This window comes from Crocodylus porosus, unplaced genomic scaffold, assembly GCF_001723895.1.
Source record: "Crocodylus porosus isolate Cpor-Errol unplaced genomic scaffold, CroPor_comp1, whole genome shotgun sequence".
Taxonomy (NCBI): domain Eukaryota; kingdom Metazoa; phylum Chordata; order Crocodylia; family Crocodylidae; genus Crocodylus; species Crocodylus porosus.
The window spans coordinates 12851421-12873935 of NW_017728931.1; the positions used below are offsets into that span (position 1 = coordinate 12851421).

Genomic DNA, 22515 nt, shown 5'->3' on the forward strand with positions numbered 1-22515 from the left:
GCCACCCTTGGTATCTTTTTCCAGAATTGGCTCCATCCCCAGAATCCTCATTATCCTTCTAGTGCTCAGCAAGGTTTGATTTTGCAAGGATGACGAAGTCAGGAGATTTGCAAAAACCACAGACCAGGAGATTTTACTGACTGAAACTTCCATGCTTCTTTTCTCAGCAGGAAAACAAGAATAGTCACCAAACAAAAAGCAAACCAATAAAAAAAATGCACTTCCCTTGAAAATATTAATTCTTCTTTTCTCTCTCACACTTTGCAGAGTTTAAATATTAATAATAAACAATATACTTTTCTCTTCTCTTTTTTTTCCCCTCAGAGTCAGTCTTTAGTTTCATCTTTGACATCTGAAAGAAACAGAGAAAGGTGATCCCAGGACACCATGTAGAGAAGCTACCCAGGGGTAAGAGCTGGCCCAAATGTTTCAAATTTCAATACTGACAGAATTCCAAAATGATAAAATTAAAATAAAACCAAAATAAACTTTTCAAACTTTTGTAAAAACATTTTAGACATTTTCTCCCAGTGGTGGGTTTTTGGGGGTAGTTTTTTAGGGGTGGGGGTGATGATCTAAGAGAGTCATCTTCTCTTTTTTAAAAACTTAAAAGTATCTGAAAGAGAGAAATTAAAAAAAAAAAAGAGAAAAGAGGAAAAAAAAAAACCACAAACACAAACACCTTTTTCCTCTAATACTCTCTGCCTAGTGGAGACTTTGCTTAAGGAAGATGGCCCAGAAGGAACCAGCTCCAATAGGAGAGACGCTATTGAAAAGATTAAGCCCTGTCATTTTCCCCAGTTATCTGCCTCTGAACCCGTTCTAGGGATTGAGCTGATTGCAGGATACGAAAAGTAATCTCTAAAAACACACAAATTTGAGAGCCCTGACTGTGGGATCTCTCCTATAAAAGCTTCTTACCTTAGCTTCCCAAACTCAGTCTTATAACCTAATCCAAAAGGAAATGCCAAGTGCTACCCATCTTAGACACAAAGCTGATCTCTAAATTCCATGGGACCAATTTCACATCAGGTACTCCATACCTAAAGCCCCAAGAGCAAGTGCACATATCTCTCTGATGAGACCGAGAACCAGTCTGGACAGCAGCCCAGAAGTGATTGTCCATCACTACCTCCTATGATACCTCTCATCTCAGAACCCAATCTAGTTTCTTCATCCCTCAGCTCCACCACAAAGTCCATACGGCCTTTCACTTACCAGGAGCACATTCCTCTTGTTTGGGGCTACTGCTGCTGCTGTCAATATTTGAGTCCTCTCTCTCAGCTGGGGTTGGCAGTTCTGGTTGTGCTAGGTGGTTTTGATATGAAGTCTGGTCAGGTGTTGCTGGTGCCTTTTCTTTTCCAGTAAATACCATAGATCCTGATGCTCCATTGGGCATCTGGAGAAAACAGGGAGCTGGCTGCATGCTTGAGGTCTGAGTGTAAGGAACCTGCTCTGTAGCATAAGTTCCTCCTGCCATGCTGGAAAATGGGACTTGTGAGCACAGCTGACTGGAGAAAGGGGGGCCCTGCATGTAGTAGTCATTCCAAGAGATGGCCTGGTAGGCTGAGATACCTCCTGGAGAGACAGCAGAAAAAGAGGGAGGGACAGAGACAAGGAAAGTGAGGAGAGATATATATATATTTGTACTCTGGTAACATCTTTCATCTGAGAATTTTAAAGCTTTAACCATCAATAGGATACTAGGAAAGTAGGGCTAGAAGGTACCTAATGAGGTCATCTAGTCCAGTCTCTTGCTCAGGGCAGGATCACCCCTCACTACACCATCCCAGCCAAGTTCTGTGTAATCTAGTCTTGAAAATTTCCAGGAATGGAGATTCCACAACAACTTTACTAGCTGGCTCAGTCATTCTTAGACTCAGAAAGTTCTTCCTAATTCCCAACCTAAACTACCTCCGACACACCTTGAGTCCATGGCTCCTATCCTTGTCCCATGTGGCCACAGAGAAAACTTTCTACCCTTTTTGTAATCTCCTTTCAGGTATTGGAAAACTGTTACCAAATCTCCTCTCGGTCTTCTCTTCTCCAGACTAAATAACCCTAGTTCTTTCAGCTTTTCCTTATATGCTGTGTTTTCCAGGCCTCTAATAAGTTTTGTCACTCTGCGCCAGACTCTTTCCAATGTATCCATATACTTCTTGGAGCGTGGGGTCCAAAACGGGACACAGTATTCCAGATGAGCACTGATTAGCTGAATAACTGGTAAGGTGAACAATTGATTAGCCTCACAACACTCCTGCAAGACAGAATATATGTCTACATGGCACATATGTCTGCATGGCACAATGCAGCACTGAGGCACACTATCAGAGCAGAAGCAGTACAGCCACATTAGCCTGGCACTGTACCCTGACAAACAGGGCTAATTAGCTTGGGGACAGCATTGAGCTCTATCAGTACAGCATCTCTGCATGACACTGCACTGCATTATGTAGATACACCTTCTCATTCTAAGCTGCATTGCAACACAATGTAGCATTGCATCACACAGACATATCTGAAAAGTCCAAACTAAATAAGGGAGCATGTTTAGAATTACAATTAAGGTGTGCTCAGTGCATGGCAACATAACTGTTAGACACAGCAATTAACCAATAAGTTAGAGACCTACTTCCTGGGTGTATTCAGCCAAACCAGTGACAAAAATATATGCTACTGCTTTCAATCCTGTCTGCCCTGCAGAGAACCATGATTCTAAGCCTCCTTGTGCATTAATAGTAGAACTGTTTATTATGGATCATACGGAAGTAGGGCTGGAAAGATCTCAGGAGATCATCTAGTGCAGCCCCCAGCTCAAAGCAGAATCATATCTGACTAAATCATCCCAGCCAAGTGTCTGTCTAACCTGCTCTTGGAAAACTTCCAAGAAACCTCTCTAGGCAGCCTGTTCCAAAACTTGATCGCCCCATAGTCAGAATGTTCCCCTAATCTCTAACCTAAATTTCCCCTGCTTAAATTTTGCTGAGGCCATTGGTCCTAGCCTTGTCCCCTACAGTCATGGAGAAAAATCCATCTCCATCCTCTCTGTAATCACCCTTCAGGTATTTGAAGACCATTATCAAATCCCCCCCATAGTCATCTCTCTGGCCCCTTCTGTGTTCTGCAAACACTTATGCACATATTTTGATTTATGCACATACGTGATATGGAGTTGCTCACTTGCTGAAATAGAAGTTAATTGCTTATCACAGTATGAGCCCACTGAGAGCAGTAAGACTGCATGGGTGTCTCAATGTGGTCAGAATTTGGCCTGAAAACTCTTTATTACTGCCAGTGATGTAGAAAGCAGTAAGAGCCTGGCCTGACCTTTGGACCACAGGTGACTTTGCAAGGCAGGCAGTTAGAAGAGTAAATATCTTTTATTCTTTTAAACATGCAAACTGCCTACCATGGATATAGAAATTACTGACACAAGCCAAACAGAGAAGCACCCTACGTTGCTTTTCAGATGAAACCAAGTATAGTCGTACTCCAAGTCATGAAGTAAGTCAGGACCAGAGCTGGGGCAGGAGACAAATCCTAATTCTGTATGCTAACCACTAGACAGTCCCTGCCTACAAGCATCTCATTCTCCAAGTCCCATATCACATACAATTTTTAAACTGCCTTCAAAGATGGTAGGCCTGTGCTAATAGGGAAGTATTCGATTTGGATTCGGCCGATTCGGAGGACAGTGATTCAATCTGGAGATTCGGATCACTGTCCCGAATTGATTGGACTGAAACAACTTTGGAAGAAGATTCAGTCATTCAGATAGGCCAGGGAAGCTGTGGGAGAAGCCCCACCATGGCCTCTCTGCCTGTCCCCAGCCTAGTCCCGGCACTTAGAAAAAGAAAAAAAAAAAAAAAAAAATACAAAGCCCTGCGCTCACCAGCTGCAGCAGTGGTGAATGGGGCCTCTGGGCACTTGTGGCAGAGCCCCCCTGTGCAACGTGGGGTAGTGGGGATCGCACACCTCCCACTTGGCAACTACCCCATGGCGTGGGTGCAGCACAGCTCAGCAGGGCACTGCGTGCTGTCTGGGAGCTGGGGCTGAGCAGTGTCAGGCTCTAGCTAACACGTGGAGCCACCCCAGCTCCCAGACAGCATGCAGCACCCTGGCGAGCCACACTGCACCCATGCAGTGTGACAGCTGCCACACCAGTTGCCAGGGCGATATCCACTGGCCTGCATTGCACAGGGGTGCTCTGCCACGAGCCCTCAGATCACCTCTGCCAGAGACAGTGAGAGTGTGGGGCTTTTTAAAACACAAAAAACAAAAACAAAAAGTGTCCAGAGGCTGGGCCGGGTGGGGGATAGGGCAGGGCAGGGCAGCCATGGAGGCTTCTCCCATGGCCGTGGGGGCTCTGCCTTGCTGCCACTTGCCCAGCCAGCATGGGAGTGGGGGGCTGCAATGCAGGAGAGGCTTGCTCTGGGCAGCAGCAGGGGATAGCCCCTGCTTCCAGCGCTGCCACACCTGAATCCCCGCACCCCCCCGCCGGGCAACTTGTCCCAGACCCAGCCCCAATCCCTGCATCCCCCCACCCCCCTTCCCTCCCCAGACTTACCAGCTGAGGGCAGCTGTCAGTTGCCTGTTTAGTCTACGGCCGAATCTCTGAAGCAGCCAAATCTTTTCCAAGCTTCTTCGAATCTATTTGGAGCTTTTATTGGTCTCCTGATTCAGACTGGGAGACTCGGTCCCCGAAAATCAGGCCAAAATCTCTTCTGAACTGAATCAGCTACCAAAGCTTCACACAGCCCTAAAGGATGGCCCAGCAGCATTGGGAACCTGTTTTCTCGGATGTCCTCCTGCTAACCACGCATTGTAGCATCTGGCTACCAAACTGCCTCTAAACTGCTCCAAGGTATTTTGTTCCCTTACAGCAATGGTTTTCAACCCGCCTAAACCCAAGGCACCCTTCATTAGATACAAGGTACCCCTTGGAAAATGCCAGCTGTTTGCCTTCACTTTCTTTTTCATTGTAGTTAAAAAGCAAAAAGTAAGAGCAATTCTGTTCCAAAGAACTCAGAAACACCAAGGAAAATCAGAATGTTTTTAACACCATGGATTCTACAGGATCCTAGGAAAGTACTGGAAGGGACCTCATGAGGCCATCTAGTCCAGGCCCCTGCTCAGGATCCTCCCTCTCTAAATCATCCCAGCCAACCTACTGTTAAAAATTTCCATGGATGGAGATTCCACAACTTCCCTAACTAGCCTATTTCAATGCTTGATCACCCCCATGGTCAGAAAGTTCTTCCTGTGTAGCTTCCTGTTCCCTGCACACCTAAGAGTGCTAATATTGCATGACACCTCATGGCACCCTTAAAAGGTTCTCATGGCACCCTAGTTAAGAATCACCACCTTAGAGGCACAGGGCACTTTAAGAGATGCACCCTAAAAAGGCATGTTCAGATGAGTGTACGCATGCAATTTGCGCTGCAAACCACACATGCAGGCATTCACCACACTGCTAATTTGCAACGCTGCTAATTTGCAACGCAGTGTGGGGTTTTTGATGCCAGGAAATCCCAATATCAAAAAACCATGCCAGAAACAAGCAGCGTGGTGCACATAGATGCAGTGTACTCTGTCCAAAACTAGAGCCTGGCTGGCCAGAGCAATGCTCCGGCTGGTGCCCAGGCTCTGCATGCCTGGATTGCTGCTGCTGGAGCCCTGGGAGGCCACCAGGGCCGCAGGTAAGGCTGCTGGTGCCAGCCCAGGTGCTGGCCCCAGTCTTCCCTACCCCACCTAAGGCAGTTTGTAACAAGCCAGAGTGCACATTCAGGGACAGTCCCCAGGGAAAACTAGCAGCAGCACAAATATGTGCTGCTCCTGGGGAACACACATTTCCACTCATGGGGACAGGCCCTAAGAATTCACAACATTTGGAGCAAATTTAATCATAATTCAGGACAAAAGCACAATGGGGATGAGAAGAGGGTGGGAAGATAAGCTGTCAAGGCACAGTGGTTTCACTTCCTTCTTTTCCCTTTAGTGGTCATCCATTGAACCATTACACATTCAGGCCCTTCAGGAAAGCCCTCAGCTACCCCAGAACTTTAGGATGAGTGGAAGACCCATAGATTTAAGGAATCTCACCTGAGCTCCCTCCTGGCTGCTGTAAAAGGAACTGTTCCCCTACATGGTTCTGCAGATACCCTCGGGGCACACCTGCTGCACCATAGGTCACAATCCCACCACTGCCAGCCAAGTTGAAGAAAGTTGGATTGGACTCGCTAGGTGTAGCTGACATGAGGCGGACACTGGGAAGCATGTCACTGGCTAGGTGGACCGGAAAGTGGTGGTACTGGGAGACCTGGTGCTGCTGGGGATACTGGGGCAGCGGATAATTTCCAGACTGGTTACTGTACTGGTAGTATGGGGTCTCCAGGTTGGCTCTGGGCTCCATCTGGTCAAGGTAGCTGCAGGATGATGGGGAGTTGACCCTGCAGAAGACAAAAAGAAAATGAGTCACAAATTAAAGCAAAGTGGCCTGTTAAAAGCTATCTAAACTAGAGAAGAGTCAAATCTTCTCCTGACACCCCAAAGGCCAGCTGATATCTACCGAGGCTTTCCAACTCCCAGGCACAGGGCAAGAGCAGATGGTGACCCATGAGCAGAGATGGAGTTGAGACAGGGGGTACACTGGCAAGGAAGTGGCAACTGCTGCTGCTTTTTTTCCTAGTCCCCCTCCCCCTTGGCCTCCTTCATATGTACTCCCATCCACATTGCATCCTCCTTTAAGGATTGCTTTTCTCTAATTAGAGATCTCTCCTTTCCCACATATATCTATGACTTCAACTGAGCTCTCCTGAGAGATACCCCTTTTCCAATATTTAGGCCCCTCCACTCCACGTCCCACCATTCACCATGTCATTTGGACCCTCTGAAAGAATCTCCCTTTCTTTTATTCTCAAGGCCCCACACACTTTTTGGTGTGTACACACCCAATTCTAGTTCTGTTTACCTAAACACTTTCCTGCCCCCACATCTAGTTGCCTACTCCCCAGGCCAGGCTGTAGCTTTTGCTCTTCCCCTCTCTTGAAGGGCTTTTTATCTGCTATACCCTTGACTCTGGAAGCTGTAAGTGAAGGCCTCCCTGGAACTGTTTTTTTGGCTGGAGGGGCTGCATTCACTCTTGGGAGTGTCCAGCATCAAAGGAACAATATGATTGCTTGGATTGAAGGTCAGACTGAGAGGGAGACTGGCCCTGCGAATAGGTGGTGGGCTGAGAATTGTGGGAAAGCACTCCATCCTGCTGGAACTGAAGCTCCCTTGGGATAGGGCTTTTGTTTGGACTGTTTCATAAGGCGCCACCACTCCAGTAACTGAAGAGACTGTGAAGAAAAAAAAAGAAAAATGAGCTTGGGTCATATAGAAAGCAAAATAGGCATCCAAATGGGTCCTGAAGGCATTCAAAGTGGATGCTTGAACTGCCTCAGGTGGCAGTCTATTCCAGACCTTGGGGGCTCAGATAGTAAAGAAGTTCTTCCTTATGTCCAGCCTGAATCAGTCACAGCAGAGTTTGTGACTGTTCGATCTTGTCATCCCTTGGGGTGCTCTGGTGAACAGATGTTCTCTCAGATCCTGATGAACACCCCTGATAAACTTATAGGTGGCACCAGATCACCCCCAAGTCTGTGCTTTTCTAGGCTGAAGAGTCCCATGGCTCTCAGCCTCTCATCATAAGGTCCATTTTCCTGACCTCTGATCATGCACACGGCTCTCTTCTGCCCTCTCTCCAGCTTCTCCACATCCTTTTTGAATTGTGGAGCCCAAAACTGGACACAGTACTCCAGCTGTGGCCTCACCAAGGCCAAGTACAATGGGAGAATGATGTCCTGGGATTTGTTTGAGAAGCGTCTATGGATGCAAGTCAGTGTTTTGCTCGCTTTACTAGCTGCAGCATCATGTTGAAGGCTCATGCTCATGACCCAAGTCCCTTTCCTCTGTAGTGCTAACCAGAGTAGCACTGCCGAGCCTATAAGGATGCTGCAGGTATTTCCTCCCATGGTGGAGAACCTTGCATTTTTCAGTGTTGAACACCATCAGGTTCTCATCCACCTATTTCATGAGCCTGTCAAGATCTGCCTAGATCACCCTCCTGTCCTCAGGTGTGGATGCTTTACTCCAGAGTTTGGTGTCATCAGCAAACTTGGCCAGTTGGCTTCTGACACCAATGTCCACATCCATTGCTGAAGATGTTAAACAGTATGGGCCCTAGGACAGAGCCTTGAGGGACCCCACTAATGACTGCACACCAAGACAATTGGCTTCTGTCAATCACTACCCTCTGGGTCCAACCATGAAGCCAGTTCTCCAGCCAGTGGATCATGGTGAGGTCGAGGCTGCTGTTAGCCAGTTTTGCCAAGAGGTGATCGTGGGATACCAGAATAAAGGCTTTTTAAAAAAAAAGTCAAGATATATGACATCAGCCTCTTCCCCCTTGGCCAGGTGATAGGTCACCTGGTCATAAAAGGAAATGAGGTTGGTCAAGCAAGACCTACCTGCAACAAACCCGCAGGCATATCCAGCACAGAACTCCATCCTTTCGATTCTGCTCTGATGCATTGTGAAATGTAAGGACCCACCCAAATCCACCACATTTCTAACTACTTTATTATCCCCTCCTTGGGCAACCTTGCTGGGCTTCAGGATCAAGCCCAAGGTCATATCTTGTAACATATATGTAGAATCCTGCAGGATCCAGAAAGTTTTCTTCTGCTGTGGACTTGGCAAAAGTTTCATTTTAGAAACAAACATTGTGTTAATCGGCCCAAGAGGGAAAGATGGGCAGATTTAAATGTTTCTTCTCTTTGCTTAGTGGCAAGCAATTAAACTACTAGAAGCTTGAGGCCATGTACAAGCCTAATTTGCCAGCAGGATCACAATAGTTAGAAATTCATGCATGCCAATTGTTAGGTTCAGCAAGATCCTTAGAAGCAAGTTCCTAGTTTAGGCACCCAATCACAAAATTCAGGCACACAAGCATACATGTATCCAACCCTGTTTCCAGAGAGGCAAATACAGCATGCTTGGACTGAAATTTCTACTGGCTCAAGTTAACAATTATCACCTATTAGATAACTTTGTTAGCATTTGTCACTGACTATGTGAGGTTTCCACAAAGCCTGTTCTTTGTTCTAGGTACTCATGTTCGGTTTTCAAGTTATTGACTTTGGCACTCTTAATCAATCCTTTCACTTACTTCCAGTATAACAGACTCCACCCTATACAAGTTTTTCATTATATCTTCAAAACTAACTTTTTTATACATTTTCTAATGACCCAATTAATGGCTTTATATGTTTTAATGTAATCCAATTTTGAGGAAAAAGTTACCTTCAGCAGGAGGCTGAACCATGTGACTTCTGTCTTGGGTTCTCTTCTTATCACTACAGTGAACTCTGCTGCTGGTTTAGTAAACACACAGACATGCACACACAAACTGATGTGTATATTATCAAAGCATGGCTCTTTTATGAAAACTAAAAATAGTACTTTCTTCCCAAAAAGATCTGTTTTTTGAGTGCATTCAGTCATGTCTTTAGGTTCTTCAGGTACATAACAGAAAAAGAACGAGGGTCCGATTGTTTAATCTATTAGGCATGTAAGTGGGTTTAGGCATCTAAGTGCAATTCTATTCCACCCTGTTCAAGTACCTGAAAAACAGTTAATGTAAAAGGCTAGTAGGTCCTCATCCACCTTGCTGCTTGCAACTCAATTTTAAAGTGTGAGATAATGGTGTTTAATAAAGTAGGTGCAATAACTGATTTTCAGAAGTAGAACAGGGTGGGATAGAATTGTATTTAGGCACCCAAATCCATTTATATTGTGAATAGGTAGAATAGAACCTGTCCCAAAGAAAAAGAAACAGGACCACTATGCAGTGGTGATGGAGAATGAAATTAAGGATAATCTAGGTATGGCCCAAAAGCTAAATGAATACTGTGTCTTAGTTTTCAGTAAAGACAATGTTAACCATGTCAGCAAAGGCAAGGTGGACAACAGGAAGGAGAATATGGAAATGAAAAGTACCACAAGCAAAGTAGAAGCAAAACTGTGCTCAAGTCAGACAGGACTGGGGACTTCCTGTCACAGGATATGGAAAAAAAAGAGAAAGACTCATGAAAAGCTGATCCATTACTGGGTATTTAATACAAGTCTGAAAAGTGGTGGATGGAATTATATGGTGGGAGAACAGCAAATGTGGTACTTATATTTAAAAAGTAAGGAACAAAAAGTCATCTGGGCAACCCCAGGACCACTGATTTGACTTCAAGAATATGCAAAGCTTTAGAACAGATTTTGAATGAAAGGATTATTAGAGACATGGAAGAAAACAGAAAAAGGGATGAAAAAGAATATGCATTTACCAAAGATAAACTGTGCCAGGCTAATCTCTGAGCTTTTTCTTTAAACAAGATAAAGAATAAGGAGAAGAGTTCATTTTGTCTCTCTGGACTTCAGGAGAGCATTTCATATGGTGTCACATAATATTTCATGTGGAGCTGAGCTGAAGAAGTTATGGGCTTTAGTAGCAAAACTGGCTACCAGAGACAAAAATGGATGGTGTTGAAAAGGGAAGTTTCAGATTGGAGAGAGATAACTAGTGAACTTCAAGAAATAGTTTTAGGAATGATTTTGTTTAATATTTTTTATTTATGACCTTTACACACTAATGAGCTTGCAGATGGAATCTGATGGCAACACAAAGATGGGAGGCATCATCAATAGTGAGGATCTTCTATGGGAAGAGATGCATCCTTCAAGCCAAAAAAACCCCAACAAAAACCAAATTTAGTATTACCAACAAACACAAGATTACCCACTGAGGGACTAAACAACAAAAACTCCTGCTAATAAGCAAGAAACTTCTGGACAAAAATGGACAAAGAAAAAAAGTCCTGGGTGTACTAACTGCAAGTTTTAAAAAGGCAGATGTGCTTCCGTGATGCACCAATTAAGGGATGTCTCATAGGGATAGGGAACCACAAATGCCATTGTACAAGGCACTTCTGAGTCCATAACTGGAATTCTGTATACAAGTCCAGTCAGCTGTGTTAAAATAGTAATACTAATAATGATGATAGTAATACTAATAGAGAGCTCAAATTGTAACAAGGTACAAAGAAGGAAAATTATGATAAACAGGAGAACGGGTTGCCTCTTGCATGACGGTGACCAGAAGAGCTAGTCTCATTTAGCTTAGCAGGACAACAGAGAAAGGATATGATCATAAGCAAGTAGGCCCAAAAGGGTCATAGAATCATAGACGTAGGGTCGGAAGGGACCTTGTAGATCTTTGAGTCTGACCCCCTGCCTGGGCAGGAGAAAAAACTGGGCTCAAATGATCCCAACTAGGTAGGCATCAAGCCTCCTCTTAAAGACCCCCAGGGTAGGAGCCAGCACCACTTCTCTTGGAAGTTGGTTCCAGATCCTAGCCGCCCTGGCTGTGAAGTAGTCCTTACACGTTCATCTAGTCCAGCCCCCTGCTCAAGGCAGATGCCTCCTGACTAAGCCATCCTAGCCAAGTGTCAGTCTAACCTGCTCTTGAAAGTTTCCTGGGATGGCAATTCTAGTCTCTCTGGGTAGCCTGTTCCAGTGATTGACCACCCTCATATTGAGAAAGTTCCTCCTAATCTCCAACCTAAATTTCCTCTACTGCAGTTTGAGGCCATTGTTCCTAATCCTATCCCACATCACCATAGGGAAAGGATCACCTTCACCCTCTCTATTATCAAATTTCTCTCAATATTCTTTTCTCCAAACTGCTGTCTACGAATACATTAGGGTTACAGTAAGCACCATGAAAGGAAATAAGCTATTTAAAGCTAAAGGACAAAACTGGTAGAACAAAGAAAGACGAACTGACTGTGAATTCAGTCTGGAAATTAGGAGGAGATTTCTAGCCAAGAGAACAGCCAGATTCTGGAACAGCCTCCCTATCAGAAAAGGAAGGGCAAGAAGCCAAACTAGTTTTAAGATACAGCTGGATACATTTCTGAAGGAGATTTGGCACCTGCAATGGCAAGGACGAGACCTGATGACCCAGGAAGTCCCTTTAGGTCCTACATTTCTCTCCCTTGATTTTACAAGGCAAAAATCAGTTCTCAATGTTCTTTGCTCCCATGAGCCCTGTCATACCAAGAGTTCAAAGGGAATGGGCTGAACATTTCCCTATGCTGCATATTCAGCCACTTAGTCTGTTCTGAGGTAGTAGCAGACAACTCAGGTGGCTGAGGGTTCAGTCCAAAAGGCAATCTGTTTTCTACTGTCCTTTTTTTTAAGGGTTTCAAGTATGGGGCTCCACTGAGAACCCTCCCTGCCCCCCCTTCTGTCCTATACAGCACAAGAAGAGTATGAACAGGACATTTTTCTTTTAAAAAAAAATACTTTGCAACTACTGCATTTTCTGAGAGAAATCTATGCTGAAAGATAAGAGGTGTACCTCAGGTTTCTGAGAAGGGAGAAAGCACGCAGACTAGACAACGTGGCTACAGTTAGATGGAATGAAGGTTGGGCTGTTTGGTCTCTGTGGGAGAGGTTTCCTTTCTTGACTACATAATGCATCTGTGAAACTTCTGTGCCTCCCTATGTTCATCTGAAGATCATTATGGGCACATCTGTATGCTTTGTCTGCTCAATTTCTTTGAATAATTGCCCATATTCTCAGCTTCTTGGACTTTGAGATTATTTTATTAAGAGCAGGACTCATTCTGGAAAACATCACATTTTTCTAAATGCATGGCAATGTTTGCTGTGCTGCAACAAGATGAGGAAATGTGCAAATCAACAAGTGGAATCACAGCATTGAGACTCAGAGTCCTGACCTCTGGACCACTTCTCACAGATACAGTCATATGACAAAAGGCCTGCACTGTATGAGGGGGCATTTTTTATTTATGTATTTATTTACTTACTATAATACAGATTCATAAACTAAAAAAGTTTCTGAAACTTGTATAGACCGATTGACACCCTTTTTAGTTTGGTTTTCTGCATCCCCAGTAGTTATTCTGTGCCAAAAATATTCCCTTTCTTCTTGCTTTGCTTACTTCTTTTCCAGTTGTCAAGGAGAAATTGTTTGCAATGCATTAAAAAAACCCACAAACTTCTCCCATTGGGCTACTCTGTTTTTGTTGCTCCCCCAAGTCAGTTGTTCCTAACTGTAGTTAGCAAGGGGGTATAAATATGGAAGTGAAATTAGTAAAAGGGGATAACCGATGCTGAATATCAGGAATAACAATGCTTGCTTACAATACAACCAAACAATACAGCTCATTCTCTGGAAGTGGCAGAACACTTACTGCTTTTGGTAAATTTTAAAACTACACTGCATACCAGAAAAGGTGTTGTCGGAAACAGATTTCATGAAACAGACAGGCCCTGAAGGCAGGGAATGCACAGTAACAAGTCTTTTTTCTTGCTCTATTTGCAAGGATTCTCCAAAGACAAGCTGCACCCCAGACAAAAAAAAACCTGATCCCACAGCACAGCCTATTGGCTTCCTATAACATTGCAATCAACATTAAATAAGCTTATTACAAACAAGGAGGCCTTACCATTCACTTCCACCCCTAGGGATCCATCATATGAGCATGGTGAATGTTTTGGGCCAACAGAAGAGCCAAAGCCCCTTCTAGGGGACATGAAGGAGGTGGACAAGTAAAAAAAAAATGTGGTGATGTTTAAAGTATCAAAAAAGAGCTGCACTGAAGGAAGTAGTCCTTTGACCCAGCATCTCAGAGAGCTGCTACTATCACAAGACATCTCTTTGCACATTTTATCCTTCTGTGAGCATCTCAGCCTCTATGCAGGGTGTACATTTGTTATTAGAAATGTGAACACCCAGGGCAATCTATGTGTGACCATTCAGGGGAATACCACCAGTGGTGGTGGAATCTAACCCCTAGCCTAGTGGGAATAAGAAATGAGGCTGATCATATCTCCCTATATAGCTACAGGCCAAATCTTGTGCTCCTAACTGAGACTTCAGCCTGGATAGGGAAAACAAAACTGGATCGTCCACACTAAGGCAGGGCCACTCCAGCATAGCAGTGAATTCCCTGGATGGGGAACACAACAGGAGCATACTAAATCCAGCTCACAGATTCTGGCTAGTGGGAGGACCTGGACAACCTTCTCCAGGATGCGTTCAGAGACCTGTAGGCACCAGTTATTATGCTGTGAATAGGAGCCTCACCTGTGGAGGAGACAAATGGAGCAGTCTGCCCACTGAGCATGCTAGGATTGGTCTCAGCTGTAGTATCCATGTTGAGCATGGCAGACTGGTCATGAATGATGTTAGGCAGTGGAGGCATAGGCAGAAGAGATGATCTGGAGGTAGATGGAAAGGACATAAAAAGGTAATGATGGAACTGAGGGCAGAAGATGACAATACCCACTCTTGGAACATCCCTCACCTTCTCTCTTCAGAAAATCCTTACTCCATTCTCATTCACCTTTACTTCCCCCTGCCTTTTCTCCTGAACATTTACAGCTGGGTCAACAGAGAACAGCCCTTCACACAAACCCAGAGTGAATTCAGACTTCTGGAACCAGAGTAATCCACCTTTGCTTCCCAGCCAATGAGCCCCTATAAGACTTCAATCCCCTCCCTAAATCCTTATCAGGCGGTGGGCAGAAAAAGAAGGAAAAGCAGGGCAGAGATCTCTCCCTTGCTGATATGATGTAAGAGTTGGGGTTGGCATGAGAACAGAGGACAGGGGGGAAGGAAAGGTCCCATCCATAAGTACTTGGCCATGAGAAATGGAGGGTGTGGAGAGGTCTCTCACCCATAAGTGCCTGACCCTGTTGGAGCTGACAGAGTTGTTGTTAGTGCTGGGCATTTCTTGGTCTCTTTTACAGTCAGTTTCTCCATTTTCCTCCACTTTGCTCTGCGGTTCTGAAACCAGACCTGATGGAGAGAAAGGAAAATCCAGGGAGGACATCCTCTGTCCCTTCTTCCCAAGCCCTTTGTGACACGAACAGGAATCGTCTCCAGAATCAAATCATGAATCTGGTCCCAGCATCTCATCCCTCTGCCAGTAGCCAGATGGCTCTTCTCAGGAGACAGAGTGGGCCAATTTCTAACAGCCAGTCCCCACATGGATGCCCTTCAGGGAAGGACCTGTCAGAAGGAAGGTCTCCCCTAAAGCCGCACTGACCCTGCAAGTATCTCCAGTAGGAAGATAAAGAGGCTAAGAAAGAAGCCTGCTCTCACCTGCATCCTTTCTTCCAACAGCATCAAGTATCACCTTAAGGGACAGGAATATGTCAACAGCAGACCCCCTTGACATCCCCTTTGGTTGTGACACTTTCCTAGCTTCCCGCTTCTTTCCTCATTGCTAACTGCATTCTCCATCCATTTTTTATGAGCTTCCCCCTCCCACTACACACAGCTCTTCTCCTTGCCCCCCCCCCTTGTTTGAGTGCACTGCCTGTTATCTATGAGAGACTCACCATGATGCGCTGTGGTGTCACACCGATCACAGCAGCAATCTCCTTCCTCTTCTCATTGTCAGGGTAATGGTCTTCCTGGAACATCTTCTCCAGCTCCTCTAGCTGCTCTGGAAAGGAAGTATTGTGGCATGAGACAAGCAGAGAGCAAGATATGGACAGAAAGAGAGGGGAATAAAAGAGAAACCTGAGTTAAAATAGTTGACAAATTATATAAAAGGCAACTAAAATAAAAAGATTGTGCAGATTAAAATAAATAAAAGTCTCCTAAAGTGGAATGAAGTGCATTGCTAACAATACTTTATGCACAATGCAGGTAGCAACAATCCAGGTTACTTCACAGAGATGTTGCTGGGCATTCAGCAAATTAAAACTTACTGTGCAAATAGCAGCAGCTAGCACAATCCTCAGTCTCCTAGTCGCATCTCAAGATCTCCCCAGAAATACCTGTGCAACAGCCAGCATAAAGGTCATTATCTGCCAGCTGTTTCCCCAGCACCTACCTGTACTGTAGAAAGTGCGTGTTTTCTTCCTGACAGGTGGCAGGACTTCTGGATTCTCAGGTGGCCCTTTTCTCTCCTTGACTGCATCCTGGGCACTTCCAGTTTCCTGGACTGCGGGTGCCTTGTGGAGCTCCTGAGATGCAGTGCTGGATACAGCACATCTGGCTGATCTACGGGTGGCATTGCTGAGGCTCAGGTTTGGGTCCACATCTGGGAACTGCACATGGCTGTAGAGATTGCCTGATACAACTTTGGCTGCCTTCTTGGAGCTGGCTCCGCTGTTGCCAACAATTTTCTTTTTCTTGGTCACCTTTTCTATCTTGTCAGGGTAATACTTCTCTGCTGGTTTGTGGCACCCTGGCTGGTTTGGGAGCTCCTGGGCAAACATATCTTCTGGGGCTGGAAGCACAGAACCAGTGTCACCAAAGAAAGGGGGCAACTGCCCACACATGGTGGTAAAGTTAAGCTGACAGTCCAGGGCAAGTTGGGGCCTGGCAGGTGACTGAGCAACCTGCACCATGCAATAGCTTCCATTTCCTTCTTCCTTCTTTACAGGGTCAGCCTTCTCTCCTGTTTCAAGGCTACTTTCAGACCCATCTTTTACGATCAGAGTGTGGAACGCAGGCTGCGTGCTATCTCCTCCATCACACTCACTGGCAGAGTCTACAAGGTGCTCGCTGTTTAGCAAGGACTCTTCCCCCTCTTGTTTTCCCTCTGTCTCCTTGACTGCTGTGAAGGAAAATATACACAATAAGGGCGAAGTTACATGTTACAGTTATAGCTGGGATGCTTGAGGACTACAGATTGCTCATTTCATCTCTGTGGATGAAGTTATTTTAACAGGAGCTAAGTCACATGGCCCAGAGTTAACCCTCGCATAACTGTGGCATAACTCTGAGATGCTCAGGGGCAATTAGCATGACTTAATGAGCTTAATGTGTGGATGCTCACATTCTGAGTGCCTGTTAGTATGGTTTAAGTCAGGGGTGGGCAATTATTTCAGGAAGAGGGCCGCTTACTGAGTTTCAGCAAGCCATCGAGGGCCGCATGACAGGCAGCCAGGGGCAGATATATGTTAATTTTCTAAATGTTTAGGGGCCCTGTGGGCCAGATAGGATGGCCCGGAGGGCCGTTTAAGTGTAATGTCCAACTTCACCCTAATATAACTCCTGTTGCCTAATTCAGGTGGACCTGGGCAGCATGAGAAAGCAAGCACTGTACAGGGAAGCTCATATGAAGAGGGAAAATACTGCAGGGGGAAAGAAAGAAAATAATGAGAGCCATGAACATTGAAGAAGTTCGCAGAATCCTAAAAGAACATTGTGGCAAAAATACAAAAATCGAGGATGGCATTGGGAAAGCCGTTGCAAAGAACAAGCAACTGCCTGGAGAGACATTTCAAACATCCAAGAACAAAAAGAAAAAAAAAAAATGCATGCTACCAAGGAAAGGACTGTTTAAACCAATATGGTTGGGGATGAAACAGAAGAAAGTGTTTCATAAATGCATTAGAGAAAAAGAAGGTCCATTAAATAATAAATAAAGAGATGAGACAAAAATGATGACAAAGACATATTGAGACACTGAATGTAATTTTAGAAGGGGAGTTGAACAAGAAAAATAAAAGGTAGACAAGCTTTCTTACCTGGAAAAGGCAATTATCTGTTGCACAGCATCAATTTCTAACTAAGTAGGTTTTTATTTACAGAACACTTGAACCGAAGGGAGAATCTGGTGGAATTGAACAAGCTTTAGAGAACCAAAGGCAGGTTAGATTTCTGTTAGTTTCCACAGCTGAAAGTGTCAGAGCACTTAAATATAAAATATACATCCAAGCTCGGAAATGAGAGAGCTAATCAGTGTGAAAGTGTTAAGGATACAGAAGTGCCTGACCAATGCTCAAGGTGAGCAACAGTATCCAAAAAAGTATAAATTATGCAATGACAATTGTTCAACAGATGCATCAGAAAAAAAGATATCAAATCAAATAATTAAATATGCAATTCTTATCATAATGAAACAGAAACTATGGGTGGGACATTATTATATACTGACTTTGTACAGCTGAAATAGCCTGCCAATTGTCTCAGTAGAGAAGATCGGAGAGAACCCTATATCATATACTTCTATTCTTGAGAAACAGTCACTTTGTTTTACAAACAGATTGAACATATTTACCAAAATCTACATCTTCAGATGTGTACACTTTTATCTGGCTAGGAAGGCGGGGGGGGGGGGACAAACAAACAAACAAAAAAACAACTTTGCTCCTTTTGGATTGCAGATGATTAGCTAAGATTTCAGATTTAGCTATCTAACAAGAAAATGTGACCTAAAACTCACTTCTTTGGAGCCTGTCTTCTCTGTCCTAAACACAAATAAATTTCATGACCAAAGTAGATCCGTTTCCTGTTTCATTTTATTATTTAAACGCGTAGGAATCTAACAATGTTATTAGATGGGAACAATACCATGGTCCCTTTGACTAGATGCCAGACTTGTCTGTAAGAACCTAGTTCATTTTTCCACAAGACAATTAAAGAAAAAAAAAAAAAAGTATTGTGTGGAATGAAGATATGGGTAAGAAGCTTGCAGCTGCATACAACTCATGTTACACAGCAGTAAAGGGGTTATAAGAACCTAAGAAATTAAATGTCATTTATTGGGTCAGACAATAGGTCTGTCAAGCCTTGTATCCTGTTATACAGGTCCCCTCTAGAAACCAAGGAAGTTAGTAGTTTCCATGTGGGCTCACGTCCATATCTGCACGTACATTAAATAGGCCCATGTCACACAACAATAGAGGGTGGATGCTGGGTGGGGGGTGCACAGGACATGCCCAGAATTTTCTATTCCCTGCTCCTCTACCATTGCAGCTTCCAGCTTTTGGAGGTTTAGCAAGTTGTGATGCAGAGGTTGCACCCCCTATCTACTGTATTCCATACCTACTTACAGACCTTTCCTTCAAGAACTGATTCAATCCCCTTTCGACCTGGGTTAAGCTACCAGCCCCCCCACAGCATCTTACGGCCACAAGTTGACTACTCAGTGTGAGAAAGAGCTTATTAATTTTAAACCTACTACCCAGATTTTCATTGCATGTCTCCTAGTTCTAGTCCTGTAAACAGTACTAGTAAACCAAAAAAAAAAAAAAAAAAAAATCCCTCTGTACTATCTCTGCACTATTTAAGATCTTGTATACCTCTCCCCTTAAGTATCTCTTTACTAAGCTGAAAAGTCATAGCCTAGCATCTCCTTATCCCCAAACATCTTGTTTGCCCTTTTTCATATCTTTTCTACGGTTTCTATATTATTATGGTGTGGGAACCACCCTGCATATGGTATTCAAAGTGTGAATATGCTAATACGCACTTAGCAAAACACTGAATTTCATTTGCCTTTTTGTTACCCGTTTGGCTCAACTGAGAGATCCTACTTCTTCACATAATGTTGTGTCATCTGCAGACTTGGCCACCTCACTATTCACCCAGCCCCTTCCCAGGTCATATAGGATTATATATAAACAGCTCTCACTGGTACTGAGGATGAAATAATATACCCTGGCAGTGCATGTCAGACAGCCAATGGGAATATAGACTGAGCAAGCCAGAAGCTAGGGTTTTTTTTAATCCCCATCATCTCCATAGTACAGGTTTCCCTCACTTTATGCTATTCATGTGTTCCTGGAAAACGGCACATAACTCAAGTTTACATAAAGGGAACCCACTTTATAACTTAACAAATACAGATACATTCCAAGGCCTCAATTGTATTGACCCCAGACCCATTTCTACCGCTTTTACAAGAGACTTTTGGTTCTCACCATAGCATACAATACACACAAGCACAGGGCACTATCATAAGGGGGATCCCAACTACTGAAACACGCATCACAAACAATGAGTGAGGAGCACAGATCCATGCAGGAGACTATATTTTGGTGCACATCACTCCCACAATCTAGCGCACAAAGCAGCTGACTGCAGGCTTCCACCACACCGCTTGCATAAAAGTGAATTAACCCTGCATATAAATGCATTTTTGGTATAAAAAGGGTCATTGCATAAGAGCAAATTTGCACATGCAGAGCCCATGCAAGGGAAACCTGAATCTGAGCACATTACAGCTGTGTAGTAAATTAAATGACTAACATTCATTACTCTGTGGTTCATTCTATCTTGTCCTTTCCACAGGGACAAAAAAAATAAATCAATCAATCTTGCAGGCAGAGTAGAATTTCTTGTTCTGCCTTTAAAGTTCTGTCCATAAACTATTAAAGGTTTATGTTACAAAGGGCGGGTCCAAGTATGTACATACTACCCTTGGAGCACAAGGTGGCAATGCTGCAGATAGTCCTTGCCTCCATGGGAGTTTATTCCCTGGCCTCAATTCACCCCCAGGGCTCAATAAGGCCAAATGAAAAGTCCTGCACTTAAGATGGAACAATCCTATGCACCAGAACAGGCAAGGGATCAAATGGCTAAGCAGCAACCCTGCAGAAAATGACTTGGGTGTTACAGTGGATAATAAGCTAAAGATAAGCCAATGGTATACCCTTGTTGCAAAAAGGGGTAACAGCATATTGGCCTGCATTAGTAGGAGCACTGCCAGCAGATTAAGGGAATTGATTCTTCCCCTCTATTTGGCTCTGGTAAGGCCACATCTGGAGTCCTGTGTCCAGTTTTGGGCCCCCTACTACAGAATGTGGACAAATTGGAGAGCAGAGCGAAGAGAAATTAAAGTGTTTAGAGGGCTGGGGCACATAACTTCTGAGGTGAGGCTAAGGGAACTGGGCTTATTTAGTCTGCAGAAGAGAAGACAGGGCATTCAGTAGCAGCCTTCAACTACCTGAAGGGTGGTTCCAAAGAGGATGGAGCTATTCTGTTCTCAGTGATGGCAGATAACAAAACAAGGAGCAATGGTCTCAAGTTGCAGCAAGGGAAGCTTAGTTTAGATTTTAGGAAAAACTCTTACAAAGAGGGTAGTAAAGCACTGGAATGGGTTACCCAGGGAAGCTGTAGAATCTCCCTCCTTGGAGGTTCTTAAGACGCAGCTAGACAAAGCCATAGCTGGGATTATATAGTTGGGGCTGGTCCTGCTTTGAGCAGGGGGTTGGACTAGATGACCTCCTGAGGTCCCTTCCAACACTAATTTTCTACGATTCCATCAGTGCTCTGACACCTAGGAGAACCTCCTTTCCTGGAGTACCATTAGGAGGGTCAGCAGCAGCTCTTTCCCACAAACCTACAGAGAAGGGTCAAAAAACACATACACTGGGGACTACAGGTGTAAACAAGGAACCCATGTTGACAATACCATTTGAGGAAAAAGGTGAACCTTTATGGTAGCCACAATACACTGGTGTTCTCCCCCGGTGCCTGCTGTTATTGGTGAGAGGAGCCAGGGAACAAGACACAACAGGTGCAGCAGAACAAAACACTGGTCCATTTCTAGAGGAAGGCTGAGAGACATCCACTGAAAGATGCGTGGATGTCTTGAGCATGTTCTGCCCACAAGGATTTCAAACAGGTGGCCTACCAAAGGGGCTTGAGTGTGAAACATTGTTTCCTTCTCTTCAACAAGCCCTTCCTGCCCTTCCCAAACACCTGTTGCAAAGCAGGAGCAGGAACATGCTGGAGATATTTGAGGCTGGTCTGAAGCACAGTATCAAAAAGCGCTGGCTGCATGAGCCTCCTTGCACTCAGCCCATGGCCAAGATCGGGATCCTCCAGACCCAACCAGGCTGGAAAAGAGGAGAGGGCAGATGCAAGAGACACTTTTTTTGTTTTTAAATGTTCCATACAACAAGCCAAATTAGCCAAAACAAAATCCAAATCTGAGTCAGTCTAGAACTGTAAGTGACCCTGCTGCCAGCAAACATCCTCCACTCCCATCTTGGGCTTCAGATGTTCCCAAATCCTTTGGCAGGCATCCTACATGCAGGTCAAAGCCCGGAGGCTTCAGGTTTGGATGCCCCCAAATTTTGCTTGCTCTCAGCCATGAAACCCCAGGAGCAAGCTTGGGAAGAGCCTCCCATTTCCATAAAGTTGGCATAAAGCCAAGGTTAACTATGCATCACCTATGTGGGTACCATCCCATGCCTGCAGAGCGAGCGGTCTTCCCCAGTGCCTAGGAAGCCACTGTGCCAATCATGGTATCTTCCCCTGCCAGGCAAGCATAGGACTACACTTCATCTGAGCCTTCAAGAGACACCGACGAGCCACAGCAGCATGTTTTTGTACCTTACAATCCCAAGGTGATGGCAAGTCCTGGTCTCCAGGGGCCTGCCAGCCACCGCCTTCTGCATCCCCGCGGGACCACCAGTGCCTGTGGCAATGCTTGGGGGGAGGGGCACGACAGGGAGCGGTGCCCACATCAGCCCGGCTGTCCTGAGGCGCCCTGGGCCTGCCCTGCTCCATGGGCAGCCCCCCACCGGCCGCAGCCAGGGCACCGAGGAGCCCCAGCGCCGTGCCCGGGATACTCCCGGTGCAGCGCGCCGCTTACCCGGGCCCGGGGGCTGCTCCGGCCGCCCAGCCATGCTCCCGGG

General features: G+C 45.0%; 1 protein-coding gene across 1 annotated transcript; it reads right to left on the reverse strand.

The window, feature by feature from the left end:
• Nucleotides 1-318: 318 nt before the first annotated feature.
• Nucleotides 319-22506, reverse strand: NOBOX (NOBOX oogenesis homeobox). Its single transcript, XM_019543867.1, has 9 exons — nt 22473-22506; nt 15969-16697; nt 15469-15575; nt 14802-14923; nt 14210-14343; nt 7070-7340; nt 6103-6449; nt 1219-1578; nt 319-352 (listed from the first exon to the last, which is right to left on the reverse strand). Exons 1-9 carry the CDS (start codon nt 22504-22506, stop codon nt 327-329), a joined length of 2130 nt encoding a protein of 709 aa, XP_019399412.1. The 3' UTR covers nt 319-326.
• Between the last annotated feature and the right edge of the window lie 9 nt (nt 22507-22515).

What these genes read in the sequence shown, in the direction of transcription:
- NOBOX (XM_019543867.1), bottom strand. Translation starts at nt 22,506, where the DNA reads ATGGCTGGGCGGCCGGAGCAGCCCCCGGGCCCGG. An exon ending in GGAGCAGCCCCCGGGCCCGG is followed by an intron (nt 16,698 to 22,472) that starts GTAAGCGGCGCG and finishes TTTCCTTCACAG; the next exon opens with CAGTCAAGGAGACAGAGGGA. An exon ending in ACGCACTTTCTACAGTACAG is followed by an intron (nt 15,576 to 15,968) that starts GTAGGTGCTGGG and finishes CTTCCTTTCCAG; the next exon opens with AGCAGCTAGAGGAGCTGGAG.